At 42.6% G+C, this 14,081-nt stretch overlaps 2 protein-coding genes across 2 annotated transcripts in view; both read left to right on the top strand.

The window, feature by feature from the left end:
• SARC_04820 (hypothetical protein) overlaps positions 1–2,072 on the top strand; it is a gene marked incomplete at its 5' end in the record, with an annotated part of 7,623 nt that extends 5,551 nt beyond the window's left edge. Inside the window, one exon of the mRNA XM_014301327.1 lies at positions 460–2,072. Coding sequence (XP_014156802.1) covers positions 460–765 — 306 coding nt within the window. The 3' untranslated portion in view covers positions 766–2,072. The remainder of the gene's footprint in view (positions 1–459) is intronic.
• A 3,237-nt stretch (positions 2,073–5,309) lies between these two features.
• SARC_04819 (hypothetical protein) lies at positions 5,310–12,754 on the top strand. Its single transcript, XM_014301326.1, has 11 exons — positions 5,310–5,617; positions 7,558–7,693; positions 8,088–8,250; positions 8,979–9,108; positions 9,452–9,643; positions 9,814–9,958; positions 10,107–10,309; positions 10,608–10,767; positions 11,143–11,279; positions 11,624–11,748; positions 12,022–12,754. Exons 1-11 carry the CDS (start codon positions 5,402–5,404, stop codon positions 12,092–12,094), a joined length of 1,680 nt encoding a protein of 559 aa, XP_014156801.1. The 5' UTR covers positions 5,310–5,401; the 3' UTR covers positions 12,095–12,754.
• The last annotated feature ends 1,327 nt before the right edge of the window (positions 12,755–14,081 follow it).

The following is a 14,081-nucleotide window of genomic DNA, read 5'->3' as shown; positions in this document are numbered from 1 at the left end:
TGGGTATGGGTGGGCTGTGGGTGTGTGTTTATGGTGTTAAACTGGTAATGTGCAGTTTATGTGTGTTTTCGTTATCGTGTACATATATATCGCATAGTGTCTATTTGTGTATATATGCGTTATCCTACAATCGAACGGGTCGGTGATACCCATAGTTCCCGACCGACGTGCGTAAGTATACTAGGATATAGACGTATCTTTTTCATCTTGTCTGTGCAGCCACGTGTCTGTGCCTCGTCTAACCCCTGACATACAAATTTTAGACGTGCCTTGGATGGTATCTATACGTATGCTTATAGTTGGGTGTTTTCTCTCAAATTAGCCTCGAGTATCACTAGTATATATCTTGGTTGTCACACGCTTGTACTGCTCTTACTTCAATTCAACTCAACCATTCTGCCCTATTTCTAAACCCTCCCCGCCACCGCCCTCACACACACACACACACACACACACCAGAACTTCAATGCCACGCTGCTGGCTGCAGTGTCTGGTGTCGACATCGCAATGGATGATGTGGACGATGACGAAGTCCAGGTACCGGGAGCGCGGATGTCCCAAAATAGCAACCAATCAAATGCGAGGAGTCTTACCGAGGCCTACAATCAGCACAGAGAACAGAGGGTGCACCTGGACATTGAGACACCCGATGGGGTTGAGTTGGACATGGTAGAGATCTCCTTAACCGACAACCCCAGGAACCCCAGGAGTGTGATCACCCATGCGACCGCGCATAGTCGCGGAGCGTCCATTGCGGAAGTGTGAGGGAGTGAGCATGGGCCGGTAATACTCTTAAACCCCGTTTATGTTCCCACACACCGCTTGGTTTCCCAAACACGACTTACTGTCCCGTGCACCTCTTAGTGCCCCAGACACCTGGGTGAGTATGTCGTGTACCGCTGATTGCCTCGGGTCTAACGTGGTGCTAATGGGTTCGAATTGTAGGCTAAAGTCGCCAGCATGATGGCCAAGCCTATACATGCACGTGGATAAGCCGCTACGGGAAGGGAGGGGTGTAGCCGAACGCAGTATAAAACTCAAGACTGGTTTAGGTGCTGTAGTACGCGATCGTGGGAGGGGTAGCTGTGACTCGCGCACTTGCACACACACACACACCTTCACAAGTAATTTAGAGAGTACAAACAGCACAGCACAGCGTTCGATGTACACGCACACACACGCACTGGCTGAGCCAGATGGTGGCATAGCCAGGGCGTGGCATAGGGCGTGTCAATCCCGGTGGTGGTAGGTAGCTACGCATTGTGGTACGTACCGGTATTCCCGGTCCATGACATTTATATTCTCGCCATGCACCTTCGCACATATGCGTGTGCCAAAGTCTGTCTTACTTTACTGAGAGGGTCGCTTGTGGTATACAGTCAGCGACGTTCAGGCTACAAAACAACATCGACTTATATCAAGCACACTTAGGATCTGCCTACGCACAGCAAGGGACACCTGCGTCATACCCACCTACCTACGCCTGTACTCCGTATATTCCCTGGTGAAACTTCGCAGGATCGTTCTACAGTCAAGCGGTCTAGTCCAGTGTATTGTTCCGCAGTACTGATAGACTACGGACTACGGTGGGTCTCATCCCCAGCTTCAGCCTGATGCAGAGGGGGTGCGAGATGTTCGGTACTTTCTCGGCGCATCGGTGTCGTGGATGTAAGGGCTTTGCAGGCAGTCACGTATAGTAAGGGACATGGGTGTACCGCAAGGAACGGTTCATCGATATGAGGAGTAGTTATATGTATAGGCGCATTGGTATAGTGGGATTGTAGAACATGAAGGTGTGGTGTGGTATATGAGAGAAGCCAGCTGGCTGTGGTAGGTTTTCGCATACCGGGGAAGAATTGAGGAGTGCTCGCATATACATACAGCCGCATGAATAGCTCTTTCGTTACCCTAAACCCTGAGGTAGACATGGCTCAGATGAAGCGACTCAGCTTCGGCCGACTTGGTACAGAATCCGTCCGACACACAACAGCCTAGCAATAAATAAAGGATTAACCGGCAACACCGCAGTGGGTACAAGCACGTGCAGTTGCCTCGAGTCCTATAAGCAGAAACCAATTACGATGCAATATCTCACGTGTACCTATTCACAGCCCTATAAGTTGTATGAGCTCTGTATCATATATGCTTGGTCTATTGTAGCAGGGCGATCGAGGGATCGGAGTGGTCTGATCGACACCTCAGCCCCTAAGATTAACACCCACTCCAAAAGAGAGAGTAATGATTCTTCGGGTTCTGGTATTATAACCACATAAATAACAGACAGAAACTTAAGGGTAAGTGATGTCTCTGTCCAATAGACTAGCAGTGTGTATGTATGATCAGAGGTAATTTAAAGACAATCTCGTACTATATATTTTAAACAAAGCCCTTTTTACTTCTCTATATGAGAAACAATTTTGTTTTCTAATGATATGTACTGATATCAGAATAATCAGACTATACAAACTAAGCGGACTGTCCGCCCGAGGTGTGGAGAGGAAGGCTGTGAAATTCACGTATTCCTCTGCTTGCTCTCACTCATGCCGAAAACTCCTCTCCCGCTAAGCACAGTCATCACGTTCTAATTGTAAATGTCAAATCAGCTGATAACCCTCAACGAGACCACTCTAGACTACCCTTTGGCAGGGGTCTATGGCAGCATTCGTTGAACGTGGAACACTTGTGCAGTACTCATATGATTCGGTGGGTCCCAAGTCTGTTCAGGCAACGCAGGCCATAGACCACTACCTTCAATGGACTAATCCTTATTGATAGTGTTCGTTCTGTTCTGCTGATAAGATGCTGAAACATCATTGGGCCTGCATAAGACCATGCCAATTCGACCACAGAGCTAAGAAGATCTGTCGCCAATGTCAAAGTAACTGATTTCGCATCCTGGGTCGAACTTCTGGGCATATTGGAATCGGTTGTGTCATGTGCCATACCTTCCTAGTATTGAAGACGATGACCTGTTCAGGAACATAGCCAAGGAACAACCCTGAACAAACCCCTCTAGTGAAGCAGCGCATGCTGCGCATGCTGGATTCGGTCCAGCGTAACAACTGTAAGACCGGATGTAGTGAAATCCGTGTATTTATCCGAAAGCATTGGTACTTGGCAGCGGTGTCGCGGAGGTTTATTTCATACATCTGCTACCTAGTTATACCGAGCCGGAGTCACCGCCCACACGTATCAGAACACAGAGCTGGAACATTGTGGGGTTGTCCCACGTTGTCACACGACTTGAGTTGAAGTCGATGGACTAGAACCGAGCCCCGGCAACCTAGGGCCGAGAGTTTGGCGAAAGGGATGTATGTATGAAGCACTCGTTGGTATGTATGAAGCACTCGCTGTTATGTATGGAGTACTCACTGGTGTTGCTAAGTTACGGGCCATCACGTGGAATCGAGGACTATATACTGGAAGAGACAGTCCTCGAATTGCATACAACTTGGGAATGTGGCTCCTGAAACTACGTCGACACTGTTCGGTACCTTAAAAGACAGAAGCGTTTATACGCAGTCGAATACTAAGTCTATTTATTGTCTGTAGTTCGCTTAGTATTGTTATCCTTTCCTGTCGCTGTACGTAGTACCCGCATCTGCCATGTATATGTTTCGCTGATAGACAAGTGTATGTGTTCGCATATTTAAGTCGCACAACCACTAGGTCGACATTATTTGGACTTGTGTACGTATTTGTATACTTACGTGTAATGATTTAGGTGTTTAGTTGCGGTTGTCCTTATAACGTGCTAAAGCTATTCGCAATCTATTGCGGTTACATACTATACCTAGTGTATATTACAGCGTCTCCGTTTTCTCGAAAGTTCTACAATACGTGTGGTGCCCGCTTTGACTGTGTCATGCAAATCTATCGTAGCTCCTGTGCTGCTAGATTGCTCAACTTTCCAGTATTACTCCCACTATACACCACCACCAGTTGGCGCAAGAGATTGATAGCCGTCTAGCCAGGTTTATATGTAATACTAGCAGTTTACGTTGTTTTTGTCTACAGTGTACATTACAACATTCAACACGCCAAATCGCGTACCGCTGCCAAGCCATTCTAAGGGGCCATTTTTGTGCAAACACAGATGTGTACATATTACTAGTCTGATACGACGATACACTCGTGGGCGCTGTGGGCGCTGAGACTTCTATACTTTTATATCTTAAATATGCCTGCACTGACCACCGCGCGCGAGGATTCGACCGTCGTATGTATGTATAGTACGAAAGCGAACGCGCTTTTCAGTCCCTCCATATCAAAAAATACGTTGCACCAAGACATAATGACTTAACATAAAACATGTATCGGTATATACGCGTACATGCGCTGAGTTACCTGAGAACATTCTTTTCGCAAGTAAGTTCCTCCTGTCCGACAATCCGTCTCTAGTTATTTTCTGTCTGAAGCTTTCGTCAGTCACACCACCATACCAAGAAAATGACACGACAGTCTTTCACTAGATAGTGCAGGCAGAGGGCCCATCCGGGGTCTCGTATTGAGTATCACATGTGGCTTAAACGAGTTGTGATATGTGTGACCAAATTGCCAAGCAAGACCCTGTACAATACACAGGTAGAAAATGTAGTATACATTGAGAACTGCTACAACATTACTTATCAAAACTCTACATTTTCTAACCGCACGTAGCTGTTTCAAACACCTATACTAGACTACCTGGTCACATGGATGCAGACGCCATCAACTTCTCTCAGGAATATTCTTTTTTACTATAATCACTCCGTACTAAAATAACAAAGACCATCCTGCATTCTTTAAGCAATCTTCCACGCTACTAGTAGAGCCACTCAGCACACTTACTATCTGCTGGTCTTTTTTTATTTATATATTTAAATACATATCTGATGTTTTATACATCCGTAGCCTACACGCTTTGCGTATATTTATATAGTGATTAGGGGAGCCTCAGTTCATTTTTTTTTAATAGAAAATAGTTTGTTATGAGGCTTGACTCTTGACAGCCGCGACACTGACACCGTGCCAAGACGCACTTTTTTTCCGGAATATGTTGTTGACTTTGATGGGGTCAATTTGCGACAGAACTTGATTGTGTCGATTTTGTCGATCCCACAGCTAACCCCAGTAGTTCCAGAGAGTTTACGACGTATTGACGATAAAGTGTTGCAATTTCACCATAGCCACGAGATTCCGCATTTTAACCTTAGGTTTTGACACCCAACAAAACCGGACTGTGTGGCCCCTGTATGTATTTGCTGTCACTGCTATCGCCACTCCGCTGTGCGTTCGCACTGTTCGGGAAGTTGGTGCAGTGAGAAAGTGTTCTATCTCATAAATAAGCAGGAATTTATGCCCACGCAAGCAGATTCGTACATAACAGTATACAGAGTGTAGTATTACAGCAACTAAAGCAATGTCAGCCGACGATCTTAAAGCACAGGGCAACAGGGCATTTGCCGCCAAAGACTGGGCCACGGCTATTGATCTGTTCACTCAGGCTATTGTGGTGGCACCAGAAAACCACGTGTTGTACAGTAATCGCAGTGCAGCGTACTCGAGCTGTGGCGAATATCAGAAGGCGCTTGAGGATGCTGATAAGTGTGTGAGCATCAAGCCCGATTGGCCCAAGGTGTGTTGGGACTGTTGGTGTTGAAGGGTGTTTGCTTAGTATTGATATCTCTTCGGTGGGGGATTTTCTGTCGTTGTCGTTGTGTGTCTTCCCTTGCTTGGCTGAACGTATTCTTGGTACTTGAAATAGATATAAGCCGGAGAATATGCAAGCGTATATCTATGTATTCTATCAGAACTGTGTTCCTTCTCGTTCTGTTCGATTGGTGGAATTGTACCAGTTCTGACAAAAAAAATATGATCGTATATCACTTTGTTTAGACTTACATCGCACTGGTTAATTATAGAACTATATGTATATATGTATATATATATATATATATATTGTATTAATATAACTATTAGTATGAGTATACGAATTCATTTTCAACGCCGATGGAACGTTTGCGCTTGGAATATATTCGCGATTTTAGCAGTTCAACAACCGTGTGATTCTACCGTATGTAGATGCATAAGGTATACTATGGTATATATACATATATATATATATGTGTGTGTGTGTGTGTGTATAAGTGTATAGTCATCAAGACTGTGTGGATCATATATACTTTCTGTGCTTTGATCACTTTATCTATAGAAGTGTCCTCTAATCATCATTTTGAGAGCTCTGTATGAGATAATGTTCATATACATTTGCTATATAAATGGTGTTACACGCGTTCAAACGCTCGCGTAAACATACATGCTCGTGGAAAAGATGTGTGCGAATTGAATTATCTTTGTTCGAAATCTGTGATTGGATACATACACAGAAGATGCTTCACCCTCAATGCTTCACCCTCAATTTGGTGTCATTGTAAATCTATCATTTACTTGAGAGGCTACTATTATCAATTGCATATACTTATACTTATGTGCTCACCCTTGGTATCTAGTACTTGGTGTATACATTCGTGCTTATGTGATTATATTAGTAATATTATATATATATATATATATAGTCTTGTCCTTGTATTGCCTATTTGTTATTTGTGCGTACTGTTACTTCTCTGCCAGCATATCCTTATTCACGGCGTATGTTTATGGTATCATCTATATATATATATATATACGTTACTGAAAGCGTAAGCTTTTCTTAAGTCCCTATTGACATTATCACCGATTTCTCGTCTGTTACGCAAAATCTGTCCGTGACGCTTTTTGCCTATTTGTAGGCCCCGTTGGAGTTCCCCAATTTTAGAAACAATATGCCCCGGACTCTTTTGTAGTCCCTAAGTCCCTGACCCTGTACTAGAGAAAACAAATAAGTTAGCCCTATGATTATACGCTTTCGGTCCCTGTGGCTTCCCAATCGCGATTTAGGGTTTAACTGCGCGACCAGTTGTTCTTCCAACCTCTTCAAGTGTTGTATGCAAAGCTTCCCGTATGCAATCGATACTTGGTTGCAAGAGCAACTGGTCGCGTAGTTAAACCCACAATCGCAAAGGTTTTCGTACAACACTGAAAGAGGTTGGAAGAGCAGCTGGTCATATATATATATATACCTTGTGTTTAATCAAACGAGTCTCCTGATGATAAAGTCGTATTCCAATGCTCAGATCCGCAGTCTGATTTAATACTCTACATGTATGTATATGAACACGCGCGTGTAAAATATGTTTGTCTCTGCTGCGTACGGTTGTAGAAGTTTAACCCAGCATGTACATATATATATATATTATTCACTGCTTCGGTATCACTTCTGCCAGTATCAGCAATGTTCCAAATGATAGAGAGCTTTGTTGTTGTAACACATATACAAGAGTTAATGTTTATATCATACCGGCTTGTATGTCTTGACTTGATAGCTTTATATTCTGGAACACTGTCTATTCGTAGCAAAAGGAATCTCAACATTACAGCGATAAAATGCACCTTTTTTGGGACTGCCATTAACTGTTACGCCACATTACATATACTAAATACCCCACTCACCCAATCCGTATATCTCACCCAATCCAGGGCTACAACCGCAAGGCAACAGCACAGGCTTTCATGCACGATACCGATGCAGCTATGGAAACATACGAAACCGGACTAGAGAAATGCCCAGGAGACCCCACCTTGACTAAGGGACTCAAAGACCTTGCAAGCTCAGGTATGTATCCATGAGTTTGTTTGATACGTATAACTGCGTGTGTCGGGCTGCATCCTGTGGTAGATAGCAAGAGGACAATATGCATGTATGTATATATGTGTGTGTTTGTATGTATGTATGTATATATACGTGCGTAGAGTTAGTTAGGAATTTGATAGTATTTGTGCATTTTGATAGTTTATTAACACTTTGTTATACTACTACTAGATCAAAAAACGGGACCTGTCAGGAGTTTGTACAGCAGGTACAACTCTTTTCTCGAACCCCGATCCGTAGTCCAAGGTTAAATGATGGTTGGGACACCGTATATATCACCTCTGGCATGTATCCTACACATTTACCAGCTGTCCGATATATATCTAACTAAATATTTTATACGCACATACCCTGACAGCTAGTGGCAGCAAGGACCCTATGCAGCAGCTCTCGTCCCTGTTCACGGCACCCGATTTGTGGGCTAAGGTGGCCATGAACCCCGACACGCGACACCTGGTGGGCAATCAGAAGCTGCAAAAGGACATCGACGAGATAAAGGCCAATCCCTCGATACTTATGGCGTATGTTGTGTTGTTGTGTGTAGCTGATGTTGTGAAGTATTGTGTATATCCATTGAAGTGTTACGTAGTTCTGTTTGGGTGGGCATGGAGGAGATCAAGGACAATCTTTTGAAATGTATGGTGTATGCCGTGTTTATGCTTTATACTCACTTTAGCGAATGTACCCGAATGACATGTATATTACTCACTTCTGGCGTATGTAGTGCTATTATGTGTGTCCAAATGAGGGCTTGTGTGTCGGTGTGTTTCTTGCGTGTGATGCGGAGAGAGCGTATCTTACCATTGCCGTTAATGTGTTATACCGGCGTTGTGTGATATTTGGTGAGTGTACATCCATTCCGCGACGCAACACGCATATATATATGTGTGTGTGTTTGTGTGTATGTATGTACATTTGACTTGTAATTCTCATTGTCACTATATATTCTTGATTCAATCTAGTGATTGGTACTTACACTGCCGGATTACACAAAATATATTGATAAAAGTGCAACAGTTGGGAGTGGCGTGTCACTTGATGATATTAGTTAACAGTGGTCCTAAAGCCATTGATTGTTTCTCTGTATCTTTGTGACTGTATTATTGTCTTGTTCACGTTCACTAGTGTATATGAATATGTATATACTATTGAACACATGCTTCTGTATGTATAACATACACAACTTCTATATATTAACATACTGTCGCTATCGTCGCTAATAAAAACATCATCTCTATCGCATCAACAGGAAGATGCAACAAAACGAGGATCTAATGGCCATTCTTGGTGTAGTCATGGGCATGCCAACTGCTCCCAAGAAGGATGATGCAGGTGCAAGCACCAATGATACCGATGTAGATATGGCCGAAGCCACCCAGGTAATCATAGACATGTACAACCAAGTGTATCTGAAATAGCTACATGTACATCCGGATGTATTTTCAAATGCTGTGTAAAATTTACAGTATGGATGTGTACTGGTTTATATAACTCCCGTTTGTTGAAATGTATCTTTTTGGCATGTTTTGTACATAGTACGTACGTTCATTGGTATGCGTATGGATACAGATTTTGTCAACTTTTAAGCTCGCGGGTTAAGAAGGTTTGTTTTGCACTGAACGTAGGGATACTTTATGGTATTTAACAAACATGTGCACACGTTTACGCGTACATTTACAATTCTATACAATTACCATGCCCACTCACACACGCTCATCTCAGGAGGAGGCGGTTCACGAAATCGATCCAGAGGAAATTGTGGTTGATGAAGTCGAGGAGAAGCGATTGAATGCCTTGTCCGAAAAAGAACTAGGCAACGCGGCATACAAGAAGAGGGACTTTGACACAGCCATTGCGCACTACGAGAAGGCGATCGAGCTACACCCAGAGAATATGGCGTTCTACAATAACATGGTGAGTACGTGCGTGTATATGTATTTTCGGATGTGAAATGTGTGTAAACGTTTCGCAGAGACGGTTGTGTACATTTTTATTGATTTAGAAATGTCAAGAAAACACTGTGGCAGGTAATAATATATGTATTTTTTTTCTCCAATATATGACACTTTTTACGCGCTGCACAGTCCGCTGTATACTTCGAGCAAAAGGACTATGAGAAGTGCCGCGAGATGTGCAAGAAGGCGGTGGAGGTGGGACAGGAGCAACGCGCCGAGTACGCGCTCATCGCTAAGGCTTATGCACGCATCGGCAACTCATACCACAAAGAAGGTAGGGCATGTAGGATGTCATATATATGCAATGTGTCTGTGATATATATCTGGTCGTGTATGCATGCTTATCTTGTTTTAGGATAGGATGCATGTCCCTGGTAGATTGACTGATTGTCTGTGATACACGCGTACACCTATACGTGCAGGCAACTACGACGACGCCGCCACATGGTTGAACCGCAGTTTAACCGAACACCGCACCAAAGACACACTCAACAAACTCAACGCCATCGAAAAGGAGAAGAAGGAGGCCGAGGCAAAGGCTCTCCTAAACCCTGAGGAGGCTACCAGAATCAAGGAGGAAGGAAATGCCATGTTCAAAGCCATGAAGTATCCTGAAGCAATCAAGGTGCATTAAATTGTTATTGATGTATTTGTATATATAATATATATGTATGTAGTGTGTGTTTTTTGTGTTGAGTCTTGTGTGTTGTGTGACTACGAATGTCTAGTTTACAATCAAATGGAAGGTGTGTAGGATAGTATGCGTAGACTCTACACCGACATTGCCCTCCTCATCAGAATTACTTCACATGTATATATATAGGATATACGAACATGTTTTACACTTCCCTCTCAAACACTATGCGTATATATTTATGTATATACGCGCTAGATGCTCATCTTTGTTTGCCGCCCATTCACAGCTATATACAGAAGCCCTCACGCGTAACCCTGACGACCACACCATATACTCCAACCGTGCTGCCTCGTACATGAAGCTGGGTGAGTTCCCACACTCACTCAAGGACTGCGACAAGTGCATTGCAATGGCACCGGACTTTATCAAGGGACACACCCGACGAGGTATGCATATGCACACGTGCTCATGATATCTGTCTATGCCAGGATGGAAAAGATTTCTGTACGTATATGCTAGGACAATATTGTGGTGTACTTCTGTATGGTCACGCATAAAAAACATGCACTTTCTTACTCAAACATGTGTACAAACCTCAATTTGTTTGCGCACATTTGGATATCCAGTGTGTAAGCGTGTAGGCAGTCAATTATGTCGAAGTCTGCATAAGTACAATCACGTCTATGTGTCTATAGATGTATATTTTTGGACCTAAAACGCAGTTAAACATTCACAAAAACACAAAACACACAGTAGAGTGACTTAGTGTATGATCAAATTAACCCATTACCGCGCTTCCGACCACTACTGTACATCCTTAGGCAACTGTCTGCTGGCCATGCGGGAACACCAGCGGGCTCTAGAGGCATTCGAGAAGGCGTTGAGTATCGACAAGGACAATAAGGAAGCCATCGATGGCGTACAGCGTGCCTACAGGGCCATGAACGAGAGGCTGCAGGTGTGTACGGTCTTGCAGCATTGGCTATATATATATATTATCCGTCTGAGAATGTCTAGATGTACAGTTGGGAAATAGTGTACGCATGTGGGGTGGATGTCTTAGTTGTGTGCTGATTATTTTGCGCTCGGATTAGGCTTGTAGTTGTATAATAACAATAAAATTCGGGGGAGGTATACCTGGATTGGAGTATGTTAGTGTAGAGTTGATATCTCATCGAGCTTGTCTGTAATTTTAAAACCGATATAGAGTATATCTGAAGAGTAACTTGCCTATCCAAGCCATGGTGAGGCGAATTGGTTATATATGCCTAACTATGACTCATTCTCCACATATATTGACAGAATATGTCTGAGGAAGAGCGTGCCGCTGAAGCTATGAAGGATCCCGAAGTACAAGCCATCATGGGCGATCCCGTCATGCGCATCGTGTTGGATCAGATGCAGAACGACCCCGCCGCCGCACAAGAGTACGTACTGTTTTATGCTCAAGTCTCGCTTGTACACCTAGATTTTTTAGGTGTTTTCAGTGACTATTTAATATGTAGTACATTGGGCCTGTATTATACCACTGTTGCTTATAGCCGTTATATTTTAGAACATGTAGTGTGGTCTGTCTAGATCATGCCTGATTTTTTTTTCTGGTATGAAACAGAGGGATACTTCTGTACCTCCGGATGTATTTTCAACATCACGACTTAAATCGTCATATTTTCATAAATATGCAATTCTACTATCAACAGGCACTTGAAAAATCCTGAGATATCTGCAAAGCTGCAGAAACTCATCAACGCCGGCATCATCCGTACGCGGTAGATACGCCCCTGTATACACACAAATTCCCACATACAGATTTTCACACATACTAGCACTCGAATACACATACACACGCACACACATGGATTTCAATGTACACGAATGAGTGTGTATTGATTAGAATGGATGACGCCTCTTTGAGGTACGTAGCCAAAGATACAGAAGGCATATTCTGCTCACAGTCCCTGGTGGCTGTATACACCAACTATGCCCACAAAATCATGGCATATGGTTGCACGCCGACAAGTCCGTCTCATCTTGATGGCCAATCACATCCTGTCATGAACGAGGCGTGGCCTACTCACTGTGGGAGCTTTGTATGAGTTCCTCTCAGCTCAGTGGGTATCTAATGCAGCAGCTGAGGAGACCCGTCTGTGCGGCAGGTGGAATACGCACGACTGTGCTAGCCAAACAAATGTGACCTTCCAACTAATAAATTAGAAGACGCAGATAATTTACCAGTTGTATCCTGTCTTAGAAATGCACTCAGTTATCGGTCCACGCATACTTGCTTCGTTCTGTTTTGGTGATTGTCCGGTAGAAACCTCCGATCTTTGCACAGCCATCAACGCCTCGTGAGTAGGAAACCGGAATGGCTACTCGCCAATTCAACTTTGTTTAGAAACGCTGTATTTGCTATTTCCGTGAAGTAGCGAAACTAGCACTTGAATGGCTCTCGCATGTTAGCATTTTGATTCGGTCTATTTACTGCTAAAACTGTCAGGGCAACCTGTATTTACTCTACACCCATATTACACATCCGTAGCAGTCCGTCTGAGAAAATTGTCGTTTCAAAATTGGTTTTATTCCTACTGAAAATTGAGGGTCTCATGTACTTTAGGAGAGGTCTTTCTTTAGCCTAATTCTCAAAATATATATGGGGGCCAAAATGTGGCGCGGTCGTTGTTTATATGAGCGACTATTGGATCGTCCGTATAGATAATTATATCAACAACATATAAATTTATATATATCTATATATCTATATTATATATATATATATATATATATATATATATATATATATATATATATATATATATATATATATATATATATATATATATATATATATATATATATATAGATATATGTATATATATATATATATATATAAACCCAGCGATATTAACGCCTTAGAGTAATTAAACGCTTAGGTTAAGTCTAAGTATAGTTAAATTCGAAATAAATAAACAAAATGAGTCTTCTAGTAAAGTTAGGTATGCCTCGTGAAAACAGCAATACTCTGAGGGATTGTGAGGCTGAGACATTGCCTATATATAGTCCTCTCAGTACTGTTTTCGCCGAAGGGATTTTATTTAGTGTTTCGTTGTCGCTCTATTAGAAACTATGGTATTTTTCGTTGGGGCGAATCCGAGAGACTCATAAAATCCTATCTTTAGAAAAAAAGAAAGAGAAAAAAAAGAAAAATACTCTTGATGTCCATAGTTATTGCATTAACCAATAACTTGCCACTTATCAAGAATTGCCGACCTAGCCTTCATCAGACTGGCACATCTGGTTGACTGAACGGAGGTTAAACTAGGTAACGCTAATAGTCCCTAGAAACCTGTATTCGGTTGAGCCATCTCGCTACCGAAGTTTTCAGATATAAATATTTGGAAAGTAAACATAGTTCTATTGATAGAACTAGACCAAATCTTATGTTTGGTATTTTACTGGGGCCTTTAAATGGCCTTGTCCAAATATCTGATGTGTAAAATGGAAAAGGTATTAATTAATAAAACCGTTAAAACCCATTTAGAAAACATAAGTTCCTCGTACTATTAAGAGTACCTTTATAGTTTACGTACTGCTTAAGAGTACGTTTATAACATAGAGTCTAATGTGGAGGCCCGGCTATTACGCAGCCCCCACCCAGCTTTGAAATCCAAGAGAGACTAGTTGCTCACGCAAGCCGATTTTGGATTTACAAAGCGAGAAGGAAAAAACGGGTCGAAAACATTAAGTAACATAACATATAGTT

This window comes from Sphaeroforma arctica (assembly GCF_001186125.1).
Source record: "Sphaeroforma arctica JP610 unplaced genomic scaffold supercont1.285, whole genome shotgun sequence".
Classification (NCBI taxonomy): domain Eukaryota; class Ichthyosporea; order Ichthyophonida; genus Sphaeroforma; species Sphaeroforma arctica.
This window is presented reverse-complemented; position numbering and strand designations above follow the sequence as displayed.